The sequence below is a fragment of the Podarcis filfolensis genome (assembly GCF_964270895.1).
Source record: "Podarcis filfolensis genome assembly, chromosome: 14".
Taxonomy (NCBI): Eukaryota; Metazoa; Chordata; class Lepidosauria; order Squamata; family Lacertidae; genus Podarcis; species Podarcis filfolensis.
Window position 1 is genome coordinate 45,847,448 of NC_139616.1, and position 15,100 is coordinate 45,862,547.

At 46.4% G+C, this 15,100-nt stretch overlaps 2 protein-coding genes across 2 annotated transcripts in view; one reads left to right on the forward strand and one right to left on the reverse strand.

The window, feature by feature from the left end:
- The window catches only part of SHMT1 (serine hydroxymethyltransferase 1), a 329,147-nt gene that overhangs the window by 162,665 nt on the left and 151,382 nt on the right, over nt 1–15,100 (forward strand). The window lies entirely within an intron of this gene.
- Nucleotides 1–15,100, reverse strand: part of SLC5A10 (solute carrier family 5 member 10) — a 102,734-nt gene that overhangs the window by 1,281 nt on the left and 86,353 nt on the right. Inside the window, exons 12-14 of the mRNA XM_083585974.1 lie at nt 6,875–7,043; nt 4,157–4,372; nt 426–534 (exon numbers count right to left, since the gene is read on the reverse strand). Coding sequence (XP_083442100.1) covers nt 426–534; nt 4,157–4,372; nt 6,875–7,043 — 494 coding nt within the window. The remainder of the gene's footprint in view (nt 1–425; nt 535–4,156; nt 4,373–6,874; nt 7,044–15,100) is intronic.

Sequence of the window (15,100 nt, forward strand, 5' to 3'; positions counted from 1 at the left end):
TCCCCTGACCATTATCGGCCATGCTGGCTGAATCTAACGGCCAACAACTTCTCAATGGTTCCTCAGTTCTGTCCATTTGGTAGCCAAATTTCCACTGCCGGCTTAGAAGCTGCATTCTAGTCATATCAAGAATGATAAAATGCACAGTATTATAAATCTTAACCCAATGTTTCGTTACCCATGGAGGTTGGTGCACATGGGTACTAATGGCTGTTCTGTGATTCCGTATCAAGTTTTTAATTTTAATTGGGAGTTTGACATCTTGTATATTGTGAAGTCCTTCGGCTACGTTCAGTAAAGTTGACGGACTGATCACAGGATATTTCAGCACCCGCCGTTCACATGAAACCACATATTCCAACGGGCTTTTCTTTCTCCCTGCCCTTCTGAGAGAGGATGTCGTTCAAATCATGCCTGAGGCCTACCATCGGTCTGTGAGCTGGAAAAGCCGTCCTCAGGCAGCGATTTGGGGTTGGGGAGTTGGGGAGGAAGAGACTCCTCCTCACGAAGGGTCCACCAAGTCACAAACTTTACCTGCAAATATAAAAAAGGAGGGGGAAAGCCAAGGAAACAGAGAAAGTTGCATTTGCTTATGAGCGCCATTACCATTGACAGCCAAAGCATGACGTTGTGAGGTAAAATGTGCCGCTGACAGGAAAGCAGCACTCCTGACAGAAACACAAGGGATATGATCACTCGGCAGAGATATTGGAGAGGAACAACGGGTGAAATTTGCACCTTCCATCCTTCAGTGTACAGGAAAAAGAGTTCGACTCTGAGGGAAGTAGCGCACCCAGGAGAAGTTCTGGAAGGTTCCGCGGCTGCCCTCTACGCAGGCAGTTCCTAGTTTGAGGCCACTGATAAGGCCCAGAAACCCTAGAGTTTCGCTCAAATTAGACGTGAAAATTTACAGTTCCAAGTTTTCTGTGTCAGTTAATTTCAGTGTCTCTGTTCTGAGTATGTCTAATATTGAATGAAGCCCCTACACTCTGGCGGTAGCTTTTGGATGGAATTATTATTATTATTATTATTATTATTATTATTATTATTATTATTATTATTGACATGCCTTTTGCATAGGTCTCAGGGCAGTGTAGTCATTAGAGTAAAAACAACTATGATAGGGTTTTTAAAAAATAAATAAACCCATACAGAAAACAACTAAAGGTGATCTTTAAAATGGCATTTTATTTCATTTAAATGAATTTGTAAATCTGCTAACACTTTAAAATCTTTTTTTACACTTTGTACAAAAATAAAATCTCTAACTCGTGTGCGACATGAAAACAATAAACAATTTTATTAAAACAAAAATAGGTGATAAAATGAAACTGCTAAATGGACAAGCCTACCCAGATGCTTAGAAAATTGAGGCAAATTTAATCCGTTTCAGTATTTTAACTTTTGTGTGTTTTAAAGTAGGGTAGTTGTCAGGGAACTGCCGTCGGAGCCAGAGGGAGAGGGAGGGCTCCAGAGGGGTTCAGGAGAGCGTCCTGGGAGGGAGAGAAGCAGCCCATCTGCTGGGGAAGGAATTCAGCATAGCACCAGTGGAGAAGGGAGGCAGATGGGGGAATCGGCGAGGTGGCTCCATGACTCCTCGCCGGAGACCAGCGGGGAGAGCACGGGTCCTCCGCTGCCCACACCCTCCCTGCGCAGAAGACTTCCGCACAGGGAGAGTAGGCGGAGACTAGGCGTCAAAGAGCTTCTTTGCTGGAAGAAGCTCAAGAAACGCCCACTGACGGATTCTGCCAGCGATTGAGACAGCCACGGGTGAGAGGCTGTCCAGACAGAAAGGGTTCACCCAAGGAACCTAGCCAGGTGTGGTGTCGATTTACGCACGAGCAACCCCTAGAACCACCACAGTAGTGATTCCCCCCGCCCCTGATTTAATTGTTTTATCTTTTTGTAAACTGCTTTGAGGTTGTTGGGGGGTTTTTTTAACCATTAGGCGGTATATACATTTTATGAAATAAATAAAGAACCAACAAAGCAAACAAAACAAATAAAATAAAAAGAGGAATTTGGGGGATTCAAATGATTATAGAGAGAGAGAGAGAGAGAGAGAGACAGAGAGAGAGAGTCAGAGAGAGAGTCTAATATTATGGGTCAGAGAAACTCCTGTAATATCAGACCCTCCCAAATGCAAATTAACAGTCAAGAGGCAAAACAAACCCTAACAGGAAGGCCTGTTCTACTGACCCCTGACACAAACCCCCATCTTGATGTTTTCCGCTCGTGCCAGCCTCCTGCCCTGAACCCTGTCAGAGGTGTCTCCGTGGCACCACCTTCCAGGTGCAGAGAGATCCAGGCAACGCCCACCGTGTTTTCTCGTGCCACCCAACCGTCCGTCCTCTCTGGGCACACATCAGAACAAACCACTCGGCTCGGCATGTCCCAATACGTCTGAGAGGGCCCTGGTGCCAAGGAAGGGCAGTCTTCCATAGCTAGGGGTGGTGGTTAGGTGGCACAAGCATGGCTCGGCCTCTCTGGGTGGAGTGGAAAAGACTTCTTTCTTTCTTTCTGTTCCTTCAAAGGTGGTTTAACAGAAAGCATTCTGCCTCGGGCAATTGCTTCGATCAGAAGCAAAGGGAGCAATCGGTTTGGGCCTGTGTCACTATCAGGGCAATGAAATCCTATCGAGTGTCAATGCTAGGCAGCCATTTTTCCTTGCCAATGCAAAACAGGCGATCCTCGTTTTAAAAAGCTTGTTCCTCTCCTCCTGTTCCAGAAAGAAACGAGGGCTTTATTTCTAAGGGCAAAAACAGTGAGGTTTTTTTTTTTATCTTCCGGTGAATTTCAACTGACTTCATTTTGTACACTGCCTTTCCTATTGTAAGGTGCCCAGAAACTACGGTGTTTAGGCATTACCTAAGCTATGAAAACGTATTTAAATAATTGTCGTTTAATTAATAACGTGAATTATTAAAATAAAATTTGCGGAAGGGCTGTGACTCAGCCGAAGAGCACCTGCTACTTCTCTCCTCAGATTGCTCTGTCACATGGAGGATGGAGCAAACTTATTTTCTCCTGCTCTGGAGGGTAGGAGATATATTCAAGTTACAAGAAAGGAGAGATTCTGACTAACGTCAGGAAGAACTTTCTGACCGGGAGAGCTGTTCAGCAGTGAAGCAGTCTCCCTCGGGAGGTCTCCTTCCTTGGAGGTTTTGAAGCAGAGGTTGGATGTCCACCTGCCATGGATGCTTTAGCTGAGATTCCTGCATTCCAAGGGGTTGGACCCCTCAGGGTACCGTCCAAATACAGTGGACGCTCAGGTTGCGAACGTGATCCATGCGGGATGCACGTTCACAACCCGCAGCATTCGCAACCCACAGCAGCGCGTCTGCGCACGTGTGGGTTGCGATTCGGCGCTTCTGCGCATGCACAAAGCGTGATTTAGTGCTTCTGCGCATGCGCAACCGCCGAAACCCGGAAGTAACCCGTTCTGCAAAGTATTGGAAGACACAAGATTTACCCACCCTGGAAGAGTGGCAGATGAAGGTGATGGACTATATGGAATTGGCGGAAATGACTGGCAGAACCTGAGACCTGGGAGAAGAGTTGGTGGAAGAAGACTGGAAGAAATTTAAAGACTATCTGCAGAAACACTGTAAAATTAATGAATGTTAAAATGATGTTGGATTGAAAATAAGTGGCATTAGCAACAAAGTTAACAAGAGTATGTAAAATTGAACTGATAATGGATGAAAATATAGAGTTATAATATGTTAAGATATAGAGTTAAGATAAACGAAAGAGGGCAAGGATTTGCTGATTTGATTATTTAAATGGGGATACAAAAAGGGGAGGTGGGAGGAGGCCAAGGAAATAAGATAATGAGTTAGGGTTACAAAAAGGGATTTGTTTTTACTCTTCTTTTTCTTATTTTATGTATTTTTCTATGTTTTTTTATTGTATTTCTTTCTTTTTATATGATTTTTCAAATTTATGTTTTTGTAAAACTTCAATAAATATCTTTTTTTAAAAAGGAAGTAACCCGTTCTGATACTTCCGGGTTTCAGCGGGTCTGTAACCCCCCAAAAACGCAACCTGAAGCATCTGTAACCCGAGGTATGACTGTATACAGTTCTGTGATTCTCTTGCTTCTCCTCTACACCACTGGGGCAGCTCGGCTCACCTGCTTACAAGCTCTACTCACCTGGGATTCGGCGGGGGGCTTAGTCAGCAAGCTGATGCCCGCTGCCACCATGGCAGTCAGCAGGAAGAGGAGGGTGGCGAAGTGAAGATAGTGGAGGTCCTTCACAAGGGAAGGGCGCCTGTCCGGGACACCACACCGGGGCGTGGGGTGCGCAAACTCCAAGGCCATCCGGCTCAGGCCAATGACCAGCCCCACCATCAGGCCCCAGAAAGCCCCCTGCAGATAAAGACAGGGCCCAAAAGACTGAAATTCTAATCTCCTTGGTCAAGGCCTCTGGAGAAAGGAGGTAAATTTCGGGAGAAGGAACCAGGAACCAGGAGCAAGTTATTTTCTTTCCTTTTAATGCCAGGCTTAACCACCCTCTTCCCTCATCGTACTGAAGTTGTGATTGACTCCTACTCTTGGCCTTCTGGCTTCAACCAGACTTATTTAATTAATTTTATTCATTCCCTGCTCTTCAACAGGTTTCCCAGGGTGGCTAAGGAAAAGAAAGCAAACTAAAATTCCCAGTGGAAACAGTTAAAATGAGAGCTGCTTATATCCCACAATATAAAAGCGCAATTAGAAGCCTGAGCCTCAAACCACTTTCATGCAGGATAAACATAACATCAACATTCACACATGCGTGTAACTCAACCCAGCAGAACACAGATTGCATCCACATATCCACAAATAATGCTATATAGCATAGTGACACATGCAAACATCCAGGTCACGCTACACGACAGAACGCCACGTTTGCGTAACAGATGATAACGTCATCCACAGAACAGAACACCATACCAACATAAGATAACACCACATCCACAGAGCATCGCAGCACATCCACGCAATGTAACATCAAAGGACCACAGCCACACAATCAGTTAAAGTGGTATAGAGCCCACGTATACATTTGTAGCAGAGACATACAGTTTACAAACAGGTGCGGCTTTCACAAAAGGAAAACAAACGATTTCAATGCAAATTTGGGTGATTCACATTGCACATATTACCATGAGGTTTTCCCATTTGGGGACAGACTTGTAAGGGATAGGAAAAAAGCAGAGGGCAGGAAACAATGAGGCAAGGGTAGATACTGGTGGGTTAGTCCCCTGACCTTAAAAAATGCACCTGTTCTACTATGGGCAACATTGCATACCCACAACATTGCATATCCACCCACCAGTTCCTGGATTTATGTTTTAAATAGTGCTTCTCTCTTTTTTAAAAAATAATAATAATACAATGAGGAGAGCCCATGGCTCAGATTCTGTCTTTGGCAGATTCTCTGCACTTAAGGGGCATCTCAAGTTGCAGGGCTAGGAAAGACTGATGCTTAGGGGCAGAACATCTGCCTTGCGCACAGAAGATCTCATGTTCAATCCCTGATAACTCCAGGTGGGAATGGGACAAACTCAAGCCCTAGATGAACACTGCCATTCTGTGCAGACATTGCTGAGAGATGGCTCAACAGTCTGACTGAGCTTAAAGCAACTTTCAATGTCCCCCCTTAAGTCATTTATTAAAAACATATACTATATCTTACTATATAATATTGCAAGGAAAAAGTCATCACGCTGCAGTTCACATGGTCACCAGTAGGGGGCGATGCAAGCAGGATGGTAGTGGAAGCGAGCAAACAAGCAGGCTGGCAGGTGGTCCAGACAGGGGCTTCCCGTTCCCCCTGTTGCCATGGCCACCGCCACCCACTTGCTCGCTCGCAGGCACAGCAGGGCAAGGCAAGCCCAGCGTCAGAGGGGGCGAGTGGTCTGGCTGAGAGAACGGGCAGGTGGTCTGGCAGAGTAAGCAACTAGGGAGGCAACTAGATGGGTGGGCCTGGCAGGTCTTTGCATGCTCCTAGTACTCCATCAGTGTCGGAATGAAGCATGCATTTCAAAATGCATGCTTACTGTTTGCCAGCTGCAGCGCGGAGCACAAGGGAGAAAGGCCCTTTCCTCTTCTTTCCCCTCTCCTCCACAAGTGGTAGCAACAGCGGCAGTGGGGGGGGTTGTGTTTGGGGCAAGCTGTTGGCAGAGGGAGTTTGGAGTGCATTGTTGGGGGAGTTTGGGCTGAGCTGTGGGGAGTGGGGTGGGAATGGCAGGGAGGTGGGAATGGGGTACTGAAGGAGCTGTGAGTGGGGGGTCAAGGAGCTGTGAGAGGATAGGGGTGGCTAGGGTGTAAGGAGTTTGATGGACCAGCAAGATGGCTCGTGATGGATAGCTCAGTCAGTAGAGCATGAGCCTCTTGATCTCAGGGTCGTGGATTTGAGCCCCATGCTTGGCAAGATTCCTGCATTGCAGGGGGTTCGACACGATGACCCTCATAGTCCCTTCCAACTCTACAACTCTATGATTCCATGGGGTTGGCGAGCAAAGTGCGCAAGGGCAGCAGTCTCTAGTTTATATACCCCCATTGTTCAGCCCAAACACTGAGGTCCAGCTTCGAGGGCCTTCTGGTGGTTCCCTCACTGTGAGAAGTGAGGTTACAGGAAGCCAGGCAGATGGCCTTCTTCGTGGTGGCACCCACCTTGTGGAACACCCTCCCATCAGATGCCAAGGAAATAAACAACCATTGGGCTTTTAGAAGGCAGCCCCGTGCAGGGAAGTTTTTAATGTTTGAGGTTTTGTTGTGTTTTTAATATTTTGTTGGGAGCCGCCCAGGGGAACCCAGTCCAATGGGTGGCATATAAACAATAACGTTATCGTTATCATTATCAGCTATTATATATGAGCGTACCTGTTCATTGGCTCGCTTCCAGAAAACGGCCAAGAGGAAGACAGCCGTAACCGGCGGGGCAAGGTAGCTAGTGACGGATTGGATGTAGATGTAGAGCTGTCCGCTGCTGGAGCTCTGCAGGATTGGAATCCAAACCACACTGACAGCAACTAGGACAACAGTGACTATCCTGCGAGGTTAGCAATAATAAAAAAAAAAACCCACAAGTGAAACATCATCATCATCATCCAAAGAGTGGGTTTTCTGGGGGAAAGCAGTGAGGCAAAGGCAAAACCTCTCCGACTTGTGGCTAGAACGCATGGAAACAGCAGAAATGTGGACAATGATGGCTTCTTATGTTCTAGGTTACAGGAAAAGCACCTTATCCAAAGGCCACCAGAACCCTGGAGGGGCGAGTGAGGTCTTGTTCACACAAATACCGAGCAAATGGCAGTCCAGGGCACGGTGTTTCAAAAACCCTGCCTGTGTCAAAGAAGTCATGCGCAACAGAGGCTGTGTGCAAGGCTTCACTTTCTCCATGCACGGGAAAGTATCAGCCGCCCACACCCTGAGAGGGTCACCGACGCAAGACATAAAATAAGGGAGGGTTTTGCAAGCAAGCAAAATCGAACGCTCCTCAATTGCACCGCAGGCCGGTCTAATCTGTGCATTTTATGCATACAGTGGTACCTCAGGTTAAGTACTTAATTCGTTCCAGAGGTCCGTACTTAACCTGAAGCTGTTCTTAACCTGAAGCACCACTTTAGCTAATGGGGCCTCCTGCTGCCGCTGCACCGCCGGAGCCCGATTTCTGTTCTCATCCTGAAGCAAAGTTCTTAACCTGAAGCACTATTTCTGGGTTAGCGGAGTCTGTAACCTGAAGCGTATGTAACCTGAGGTACCACTGTATCTGGAAGCGGTCCAGTGTCCATGCAGGGTTATATTGCCTTTGCAGGTAACCGAGAAAGGAACTGAGATGAAAAACTTGTTCCCGTGGGCTGGGCTTCACTCAGCACCTCGACTGACGCAACCAGATTTTGCAGCAGACAGGTATGGTGGGATCTGCAACGTGGGATTACTGCAGGTTTGCCAACGAGTCCTACCAAGGGGCCCCAAGAGCTTCTGGGAAGCCAACACGAAAGGAGTTGGCAGACACTGAGACGCATGCAATGCCTTGCAAAAGCAAACCTTTGCAAGCGTGAGGGTAATAGGGGATCATATAAGGGGAAACAGGTCTCAGCCTGTTGCGCTTGTGTGTTGCTTTTCGAAAACCGTTTATTTACACCCGAGGCCACAGATGATCTGCTTAATTAAATAAAGAATCCCCGTGCAGTTATTATGTAAATAAAGAAACTAAACAATTTTTAAAACAGGAAATGGGGAAAATAACACCCCGGTCAACTCTTGATTATTCCGGCACTTCTCAGCAGAAGCAAATATTTTAATGGGTGCAGACCCGGAAGCAAAACTGTACAGCTGTCCCAGGATGGCACCCCATCAGAGGAGGGTGCTGTCATGGGAAGTACATGTTGCACCACTTCTCTGTGGCAGCAGTAGATCCAGGATTTGTCCATCTCAGGGCAGTATGTCTGAGTCAGGCCTCACACAGACAGGCAGACACACACCCCTGCCTTGACACGACTCTTTTTTCAAAACAAAGCAAGGGCATCAGCCAAATTCTCTCTGCTCAAGTTCTTTCTCAACAGCCAGTTTCAACCTAAGTCATGTTATGGGCAGACGTGTTCAGGTGGATTCTCAGCCCAGTATTCCTGAAGGAGCGTCTCCACTCCCATCAATCAGCCCGGACATGGAGGTCCAACTCCAAGGGCATTCTGGTGGTTCAATCACTGCATGAAGTGAGGTTACAGGGAACCAGGCAGAGGGCCTTCTTGGTAGCGGCGCCAGCCATGTGGAACGCCCTCCCATCAGATGTCAAGGAAATAAACAACTATCTGACACCTGAAGGCAGCTTGTTTAGGGAAGTTTTTAATGTTTGAGGTTTTATTGCTTATTATTATTATTGATAATATTCTTTTTAGAGCCGCCCAGAGTGGCTGGGAAAACCAGAGTGGGGTATAAACAAACAAACAAACAAACAAACAATATTGTTGTTGTTATATTTTTCAACATTATTATCATCATCATCATCATCATCATCATCATCATCATCCATGCTTGCTTTGCCCCAAAAGTGGCATATAAATAAACCAGAACATAATACAGTCATACCTCGGGTTACAGACGCTTTGGGTTGCGCACCGCACCGTGCCGAACCCAAAAGTACCGGAATGGGTTACTTCCGGGTTTCAGCGCTTGCGCATGCACAGAAGCACTAAATCGCGCTTTGCACATGCGCAGAAGCACCAAATTGTGACCCGTGTGTGCTCAGAAGTGCGGGTCGCGGGTCGCAGATTACGAGCACTGCGGGTCGCGAACGTGCCTCCCACACGGATCACGTTTGCAACCCGAGCATCCACTGTAGTTCAGAATTTACCCCTGCACCACTGGCCCTGTATAAATTATAAAGGGGGAGGATGATGTCATTTGGAAAATGAGAATGCCTTTCCAAATGCCTGACACACACACGGCCAGCAGGAGCTAAGGTGTGTCAATTTCCCACCCCCACCCCTCTTCACAAGATAACGCCTGTCATTGATCAAATGCGCAGGGTGAGTCACGCCCACCCATTCACTTCCAAGAATCCTGCTCCATGTGTCAGTCTCCTCCGCCTGCCTTTCCTTAATCGCCCGGCAATTGCGCAAGAGATATTGTGCAGAAAAGAGAAAGAGGCGAGGAGAGCTCTTGCATCCTTCATCATCAGGCAGCTGCCAGCGAAAAGGAAGAGTTTACACCCAAGTAAGGAGGGAGGGGAAAATAATATCCTTATAAGGGAAGACTGAATCCTACTTCCTGCGCGGTGACGTTCCTACACGCTTTATTATTTCCTTCTGTTTCTCTTAGTAGTTCATTCCCCATGGTAATCTGTTGCGTCTCAATGTATTCATCAGCATGTACGTAAGGAAGTTGGAAGTACAGTGGTACCTCGGGTTACAGACACTTCAGGTTACAGACGCTTCAGGTTACAGACTCCGCTAACCCAGAAATAGTACCTCAGGTTAAGAACTTTGCTTCAGGATGAGAACAGAAATCGCGCAGCGGCGGCGCAGCGGCAGCAGGAAGCCCCATTAATAATAATAATAAATTTTTATTTATACCCCGCACTCCTCAGCCAAGACCGGGCTCAGGGCGGCTAACAACCAATAATAAAAACAAGTTGATTAAAATACAATTTAAAAGATTAAGATACAATATTAAAACAATTAGGGAGCAATCTCATCATAGGAAGAGAAAGGAAAAAGAAAAAGGGGGAGGGAATCAAACTGATTCTGAGCCAAAGGCTAGATGGAACAACTCTGTCTTACAGGCCCTGCGGAAAGAGATCAGATCCCGCTGGGCCCTGGTCTCATGAGACAGAGCGTTCCACCAGGCCGGAGCCAGTGTTGAGAAGGCCCTGGCTTTGGTTGAGGCTAATCTAACTTCCTTAGGGCCCGGGACTTCTAGGGTGTTGCTATATATGGACCTTAAGGTCCTCCGTGGGGCATACCAGGAGAGGCGATCCCGTAGGTATGAGGGTCCTAGGCTGTGAAGGGCTTTAAAAGTCAAAACCAGCACCTTAAATCTGACCCTGTACTCCACCGGGAGCCATTAGCTAAAGTGGTGCTTCAGGTTAAGAACAGTTTCAGGTTAAGAACAGACCTGTGGAACGAATTAAGTTCTTTTTATTTATAATAAATTTTTATTGATTTTCCAACATATATTAAAACACAATCCAACTAACAACTAACAAGACATAAACAAACAAACATATAAACACGTATAATTTCTTAACCTCTTTTTCTTAGACCTTATTTCAACGACTTCCCCATACCTCCCTTTTCTGCATCCCTGTTTTAAACTTTTCCAGCAACCCCTAATTTCAATTACTTATAATTCAATTTCTTTAATCTTTTCCCTCTTACCCAATTATTTATCACTGCAATTCTGTTTTACATTACCCATGACATTTTAGCACTCATTAATTTTACAACAGTTCTTAAGATAAACTTTAAATTTCTTCCAATCTTCTTCCACCGTCTCTTTCCCTTGGTCACGGATTCTGCCAGTCATCTCGGCCAGTCCCATGTAGTCTATCACCTTCGTCTGCCACTCTTCCAGCGTGGGTAGTTCTTGTGTCTTCCAATACTTTGCTAAAAGAACTCTTGCTGCTGTTGTAGCATACATAAAGAACGTCCTATCTTTCCTTGCCACCAATTGGCCCACCATGCCCAGGAGAAAGGCCTCTGGTTTCTTGTGAAAGGTACACTTAAGTACCTTCTTAATTTCATTATAGATCATTTCCCAGAAGGCCTTGATCCTGGAACGAATTAAGTTCTTAACCCAAGGTACCATTGTACAGGGTGAAGGTAGGCAGGGAGGCTAAGAGGCCGAGGCCCGGGTGTCCAGCCTCCCTGCGGTCCTCCGACTCCCAACTTGGTTTTTGCCAAAGGCATTGATGCCTAGTAGATTGCTGTGATAGATAAGTCAGGTTACGAGGCAGATAGCTCCTGATTCTCACCCTGTGGCTCCTACTCACTGCCAAGATTTCTCCACAGGGCTCCAGGCACATCCATTGCCCCACCCACTTTTTGCATAACATTTGCATTTTTTCATTTGCATGCGCAGGTGCAAATTGAAGCAGCAAGGCTTACTCCGAACCATGGAGTGCCAAGAGGATTTGCTGGGCTCAGGATACTTTAAGCGGACTGGGCCCTCCACAAACTATGATGGCAGGTGAGGTCTCACTGAGACTGTACTCTGCACTGCTCCCTTGTAAGCAAATCTCTTTCTTTAAGTTTAAAGGAAGGAGGCAGCAAGCTTACAGACGTTAGGACCAGTGCCAGAATTACATATAAGCTAAACAAGTTATAGCTTAGGGCTCCACTCTCTTGGGGGCCACTAAAAAATTTAAAGGGGGGAAAAACTGGATGTACATTTCCAAAATATAAGATAAAAAACAAAAAAAACCCTACATACAGCAACAGTATTTTGTGATGTGTGGGCTTCTATGATGTAAGCCTGCTAGCCTGTTTCCTAAAATATCACTGGTTTGCTCATTTCTATATATAGGGTGCCTACATTCTGCATGGACTGGTTGCATGGCAATGTGCAAATGGCTTTCGAATGATACCTATCAGGTCCATAAATTACCATATAGCATATATTCAACACACAAAAACAGCGACCATTTGTTGTTGACAAAGGACAGCTGGACATAGAAAGGGCCCCATTACCTTCAGTCGCTTAGGGCCTCATCAAACCTAAATCCGGCCCTGGTTAGAACCCCAGTGCAAAAGACCCAGGGTCACCCCTGATAACAGCCCTGTACAACGCAATGCTATAAATGCCACGTGTCTTATCATACTTCGCTCTGCCAGAAGAAAACCGTGCCAGTTCCATCGTTCTTGTAACATCTGGCTTATTGTTTAAGAATTGTGTTCTGTGGTTTCTTTTGGCTGCTAGCTGTCTTGTGGGGCCTGTCGTTTGAAGAAGTATTTTCAGTGAACAAACACGCCGACATCCAGTAATAATGAATGGCTTTGTTTTCGCTGAGAGATCTCAGCGTCCTGATAAAGTGGCCACACAGTCCCACCCCAAAGAGGAGCCACCCTCTTTCACAAATGGGTAAAGTGAGATAAGACAGCATCATCATGTCCCCATGAATCAAAGTCAGGGACACAGAAGTGACTCCTCTCTCCAGTTAACCATCAACATTTCTGAAGATCCCCTTTAAGCAGAGAAGCAGCGGCATATCAGAACCACGGCATTTAGTTATCTGGGGGCCCATCTGCCCTATACATTTAAAGCAGCGCCGTACCAGTTTAAATTGCCATGGCTTCCCCCAAAGAATCCTGGGAGATGTAGTTTGTTAAGGGTGCTGAGAATTGGTAGGAGACCAGACCCCTGATTCCAATCCCGGAGTGGTTTAACAATCAATCCCTCTTCCTAGGGGAACTCTGGGAAATGAAGCTCTGTGAGGGGAATGGGGGAGTCTCCCAATGACTCACGGCACTCTTAACAAACTACAGCTCCCAGGATTCTTTGGGGCAGGCCATGACTGTTTAAAGTGGTATACCTGCTTTCCACATATGGAGCCAAAGGGGCCTGGGAAGCTGATGATTTGCTGCTTAAACAAAATCACTGGCCTGGTAGCTGGATTTATTACTGACAAATGAAGCATTGCGAAATCACTGAAGAATTAGGTTAGAGTTTGGGAGGGCTCATTCCTGCAAGCTCCCTTGTTGTTGTTGTTTTTAACTGCTTCGTTGCAGCTCATTTGGCAGGTTACCTCTCCCTCTTGCTCTCTCTCATTCCGTGTTCACACATCGAAGCAAATCGATTAAGCCCAAAGAGACAAAAGGAGGAAAACAATTAAGTCGAGGCGTGTCCCGCCTTGCCAAATGCCATCTAAGGCTGGCTGGCTGGAATCATCAGGGGAGTGTCCGTCCCCAAATTGCTACTCTACGGCAATTGAAATTGCACAATCGAACGCAGGGACCAGACACGTCACAGAAATTAGCAGCGAGAGTGTTATGTACTGAGTTGAATGGGATCCAAACTGCAGCAGTCTGATTGGTCCTAGAACAATAGGATTCAGAATGCAGCAGTCTGATTGGTCCTAGAACAATGCAGCAGTATGATTGGTTGGCAGGAACCACCCAATCATGCTCCAGATAGAAGTGAATCCACAACCTGATTGGCTTACAGTAGAATTCCGGAATTAGCCAATCATGTGCAGCCCATTGTGTAAATAATGTATATAAAGCAGATACTTTGAGGGGACTTTCATTCATTCCTCCTCACCACTATGAGCTGAATAAAGAGCATGAAATCACTTTGCGACTCTGAGTATATTTCAGAGAGGCTGCGTTCCAGATTTAGCTGTGGGTAAATATGTGCATGGGGGATGTGGGTGGCGCTATGGTCTAAACCACTGAGCCTCTTGGGCTTGCTGATCGGAAGGTTGGCGGTTCGAATCCCCGCAACGGGGTGAGCTCCCATTGCTCAGTCCCTGCTCCTGCCAACCTAGCAGTTCGAAAGCATGTCAAAGTGCAAGTAAATAAATAGGTACTGCTCCAGCAGGAAGGTAAATGGCGTTTCCGTGCACTGCTCTGGTTTCGCCAGAAGCAGCTTAGTCATGCTGGCCACATGACCTGGAAGCTGTACGCTGGCTCCCTCGGCCTGTAAAGCGAAATGAGCGCCGTAACCCCAGAGTCATCTGTGACTGGACTTAATGGTCAGGGGTTCTTTAGCTTTACCTTTAAATATGTGTATATTATCAGGAAAGAAGAAGAAAAAGCCCTTTCGACCATTAGCTGCCTCCAGTCTCTTACATTGGTTGAGCTGCTGTGACATCACAAAATCCGCACATTCCTAATTGTCACGGGAGAGGCAAGGACCAGCAAAGGAAAGTTGACTTCATGAACAGTCTCAATGTTGCTGGGAGAGGGAAGGACCAGTATACGAATGTTGATCACTGGCACATTTGGTGTGAAGAAATGATATTTTGATTTTGTTCTGTGAACCGCCCTGAGACCTCCGGGTATAAGGCGGTATATAAATTTAATAAAAAATAAAAGAATAAAAAGAAAGTGGGAGGTCAATTGTTTGGGCTTCAAAATGAGGGATGGGGTTAGAACTTAATTATCCTTCCCAGTGGTGTAGCGCGGGGGGTGCAGGGGGGGCGGCCGCACCGGGCGCAACATCTGGGGGTTAGGGTTAGGGGGCGCAAATCCACAGGTTAGGGGGCGCAAATTACTTGCCTTGTCCCGGGTGCTGACAACCCACGCTACGCCACTGATCCTTCCCTTCTATATCTCCACCATTACTTAGCAGACCCTGCCTTATTTATAGGGTAACCAGCCTCATATAACCAACATGCTTAAGTCTAATTAATGCACAAAGGGGTTAATACCATGGAGTAAGCTGTCCTGCTACATTTAGCTATGTTTATGTCCCTTACCTTTTATATGCCTGTTGTCTTTGTCCAGTTAAAGCTATGGTTTTCACAGTAGTGATGTATGGAAGTGAGAGCTGGACCATAAAGAAGGCTGATCGCGGAAGAATGGATGCTTTTGAATTATGGTGCTGGAGGAGACTCTTGAGAGTCCCATGGACTGCAAGAAGATCAAACGTATCCATTCTGAAGGA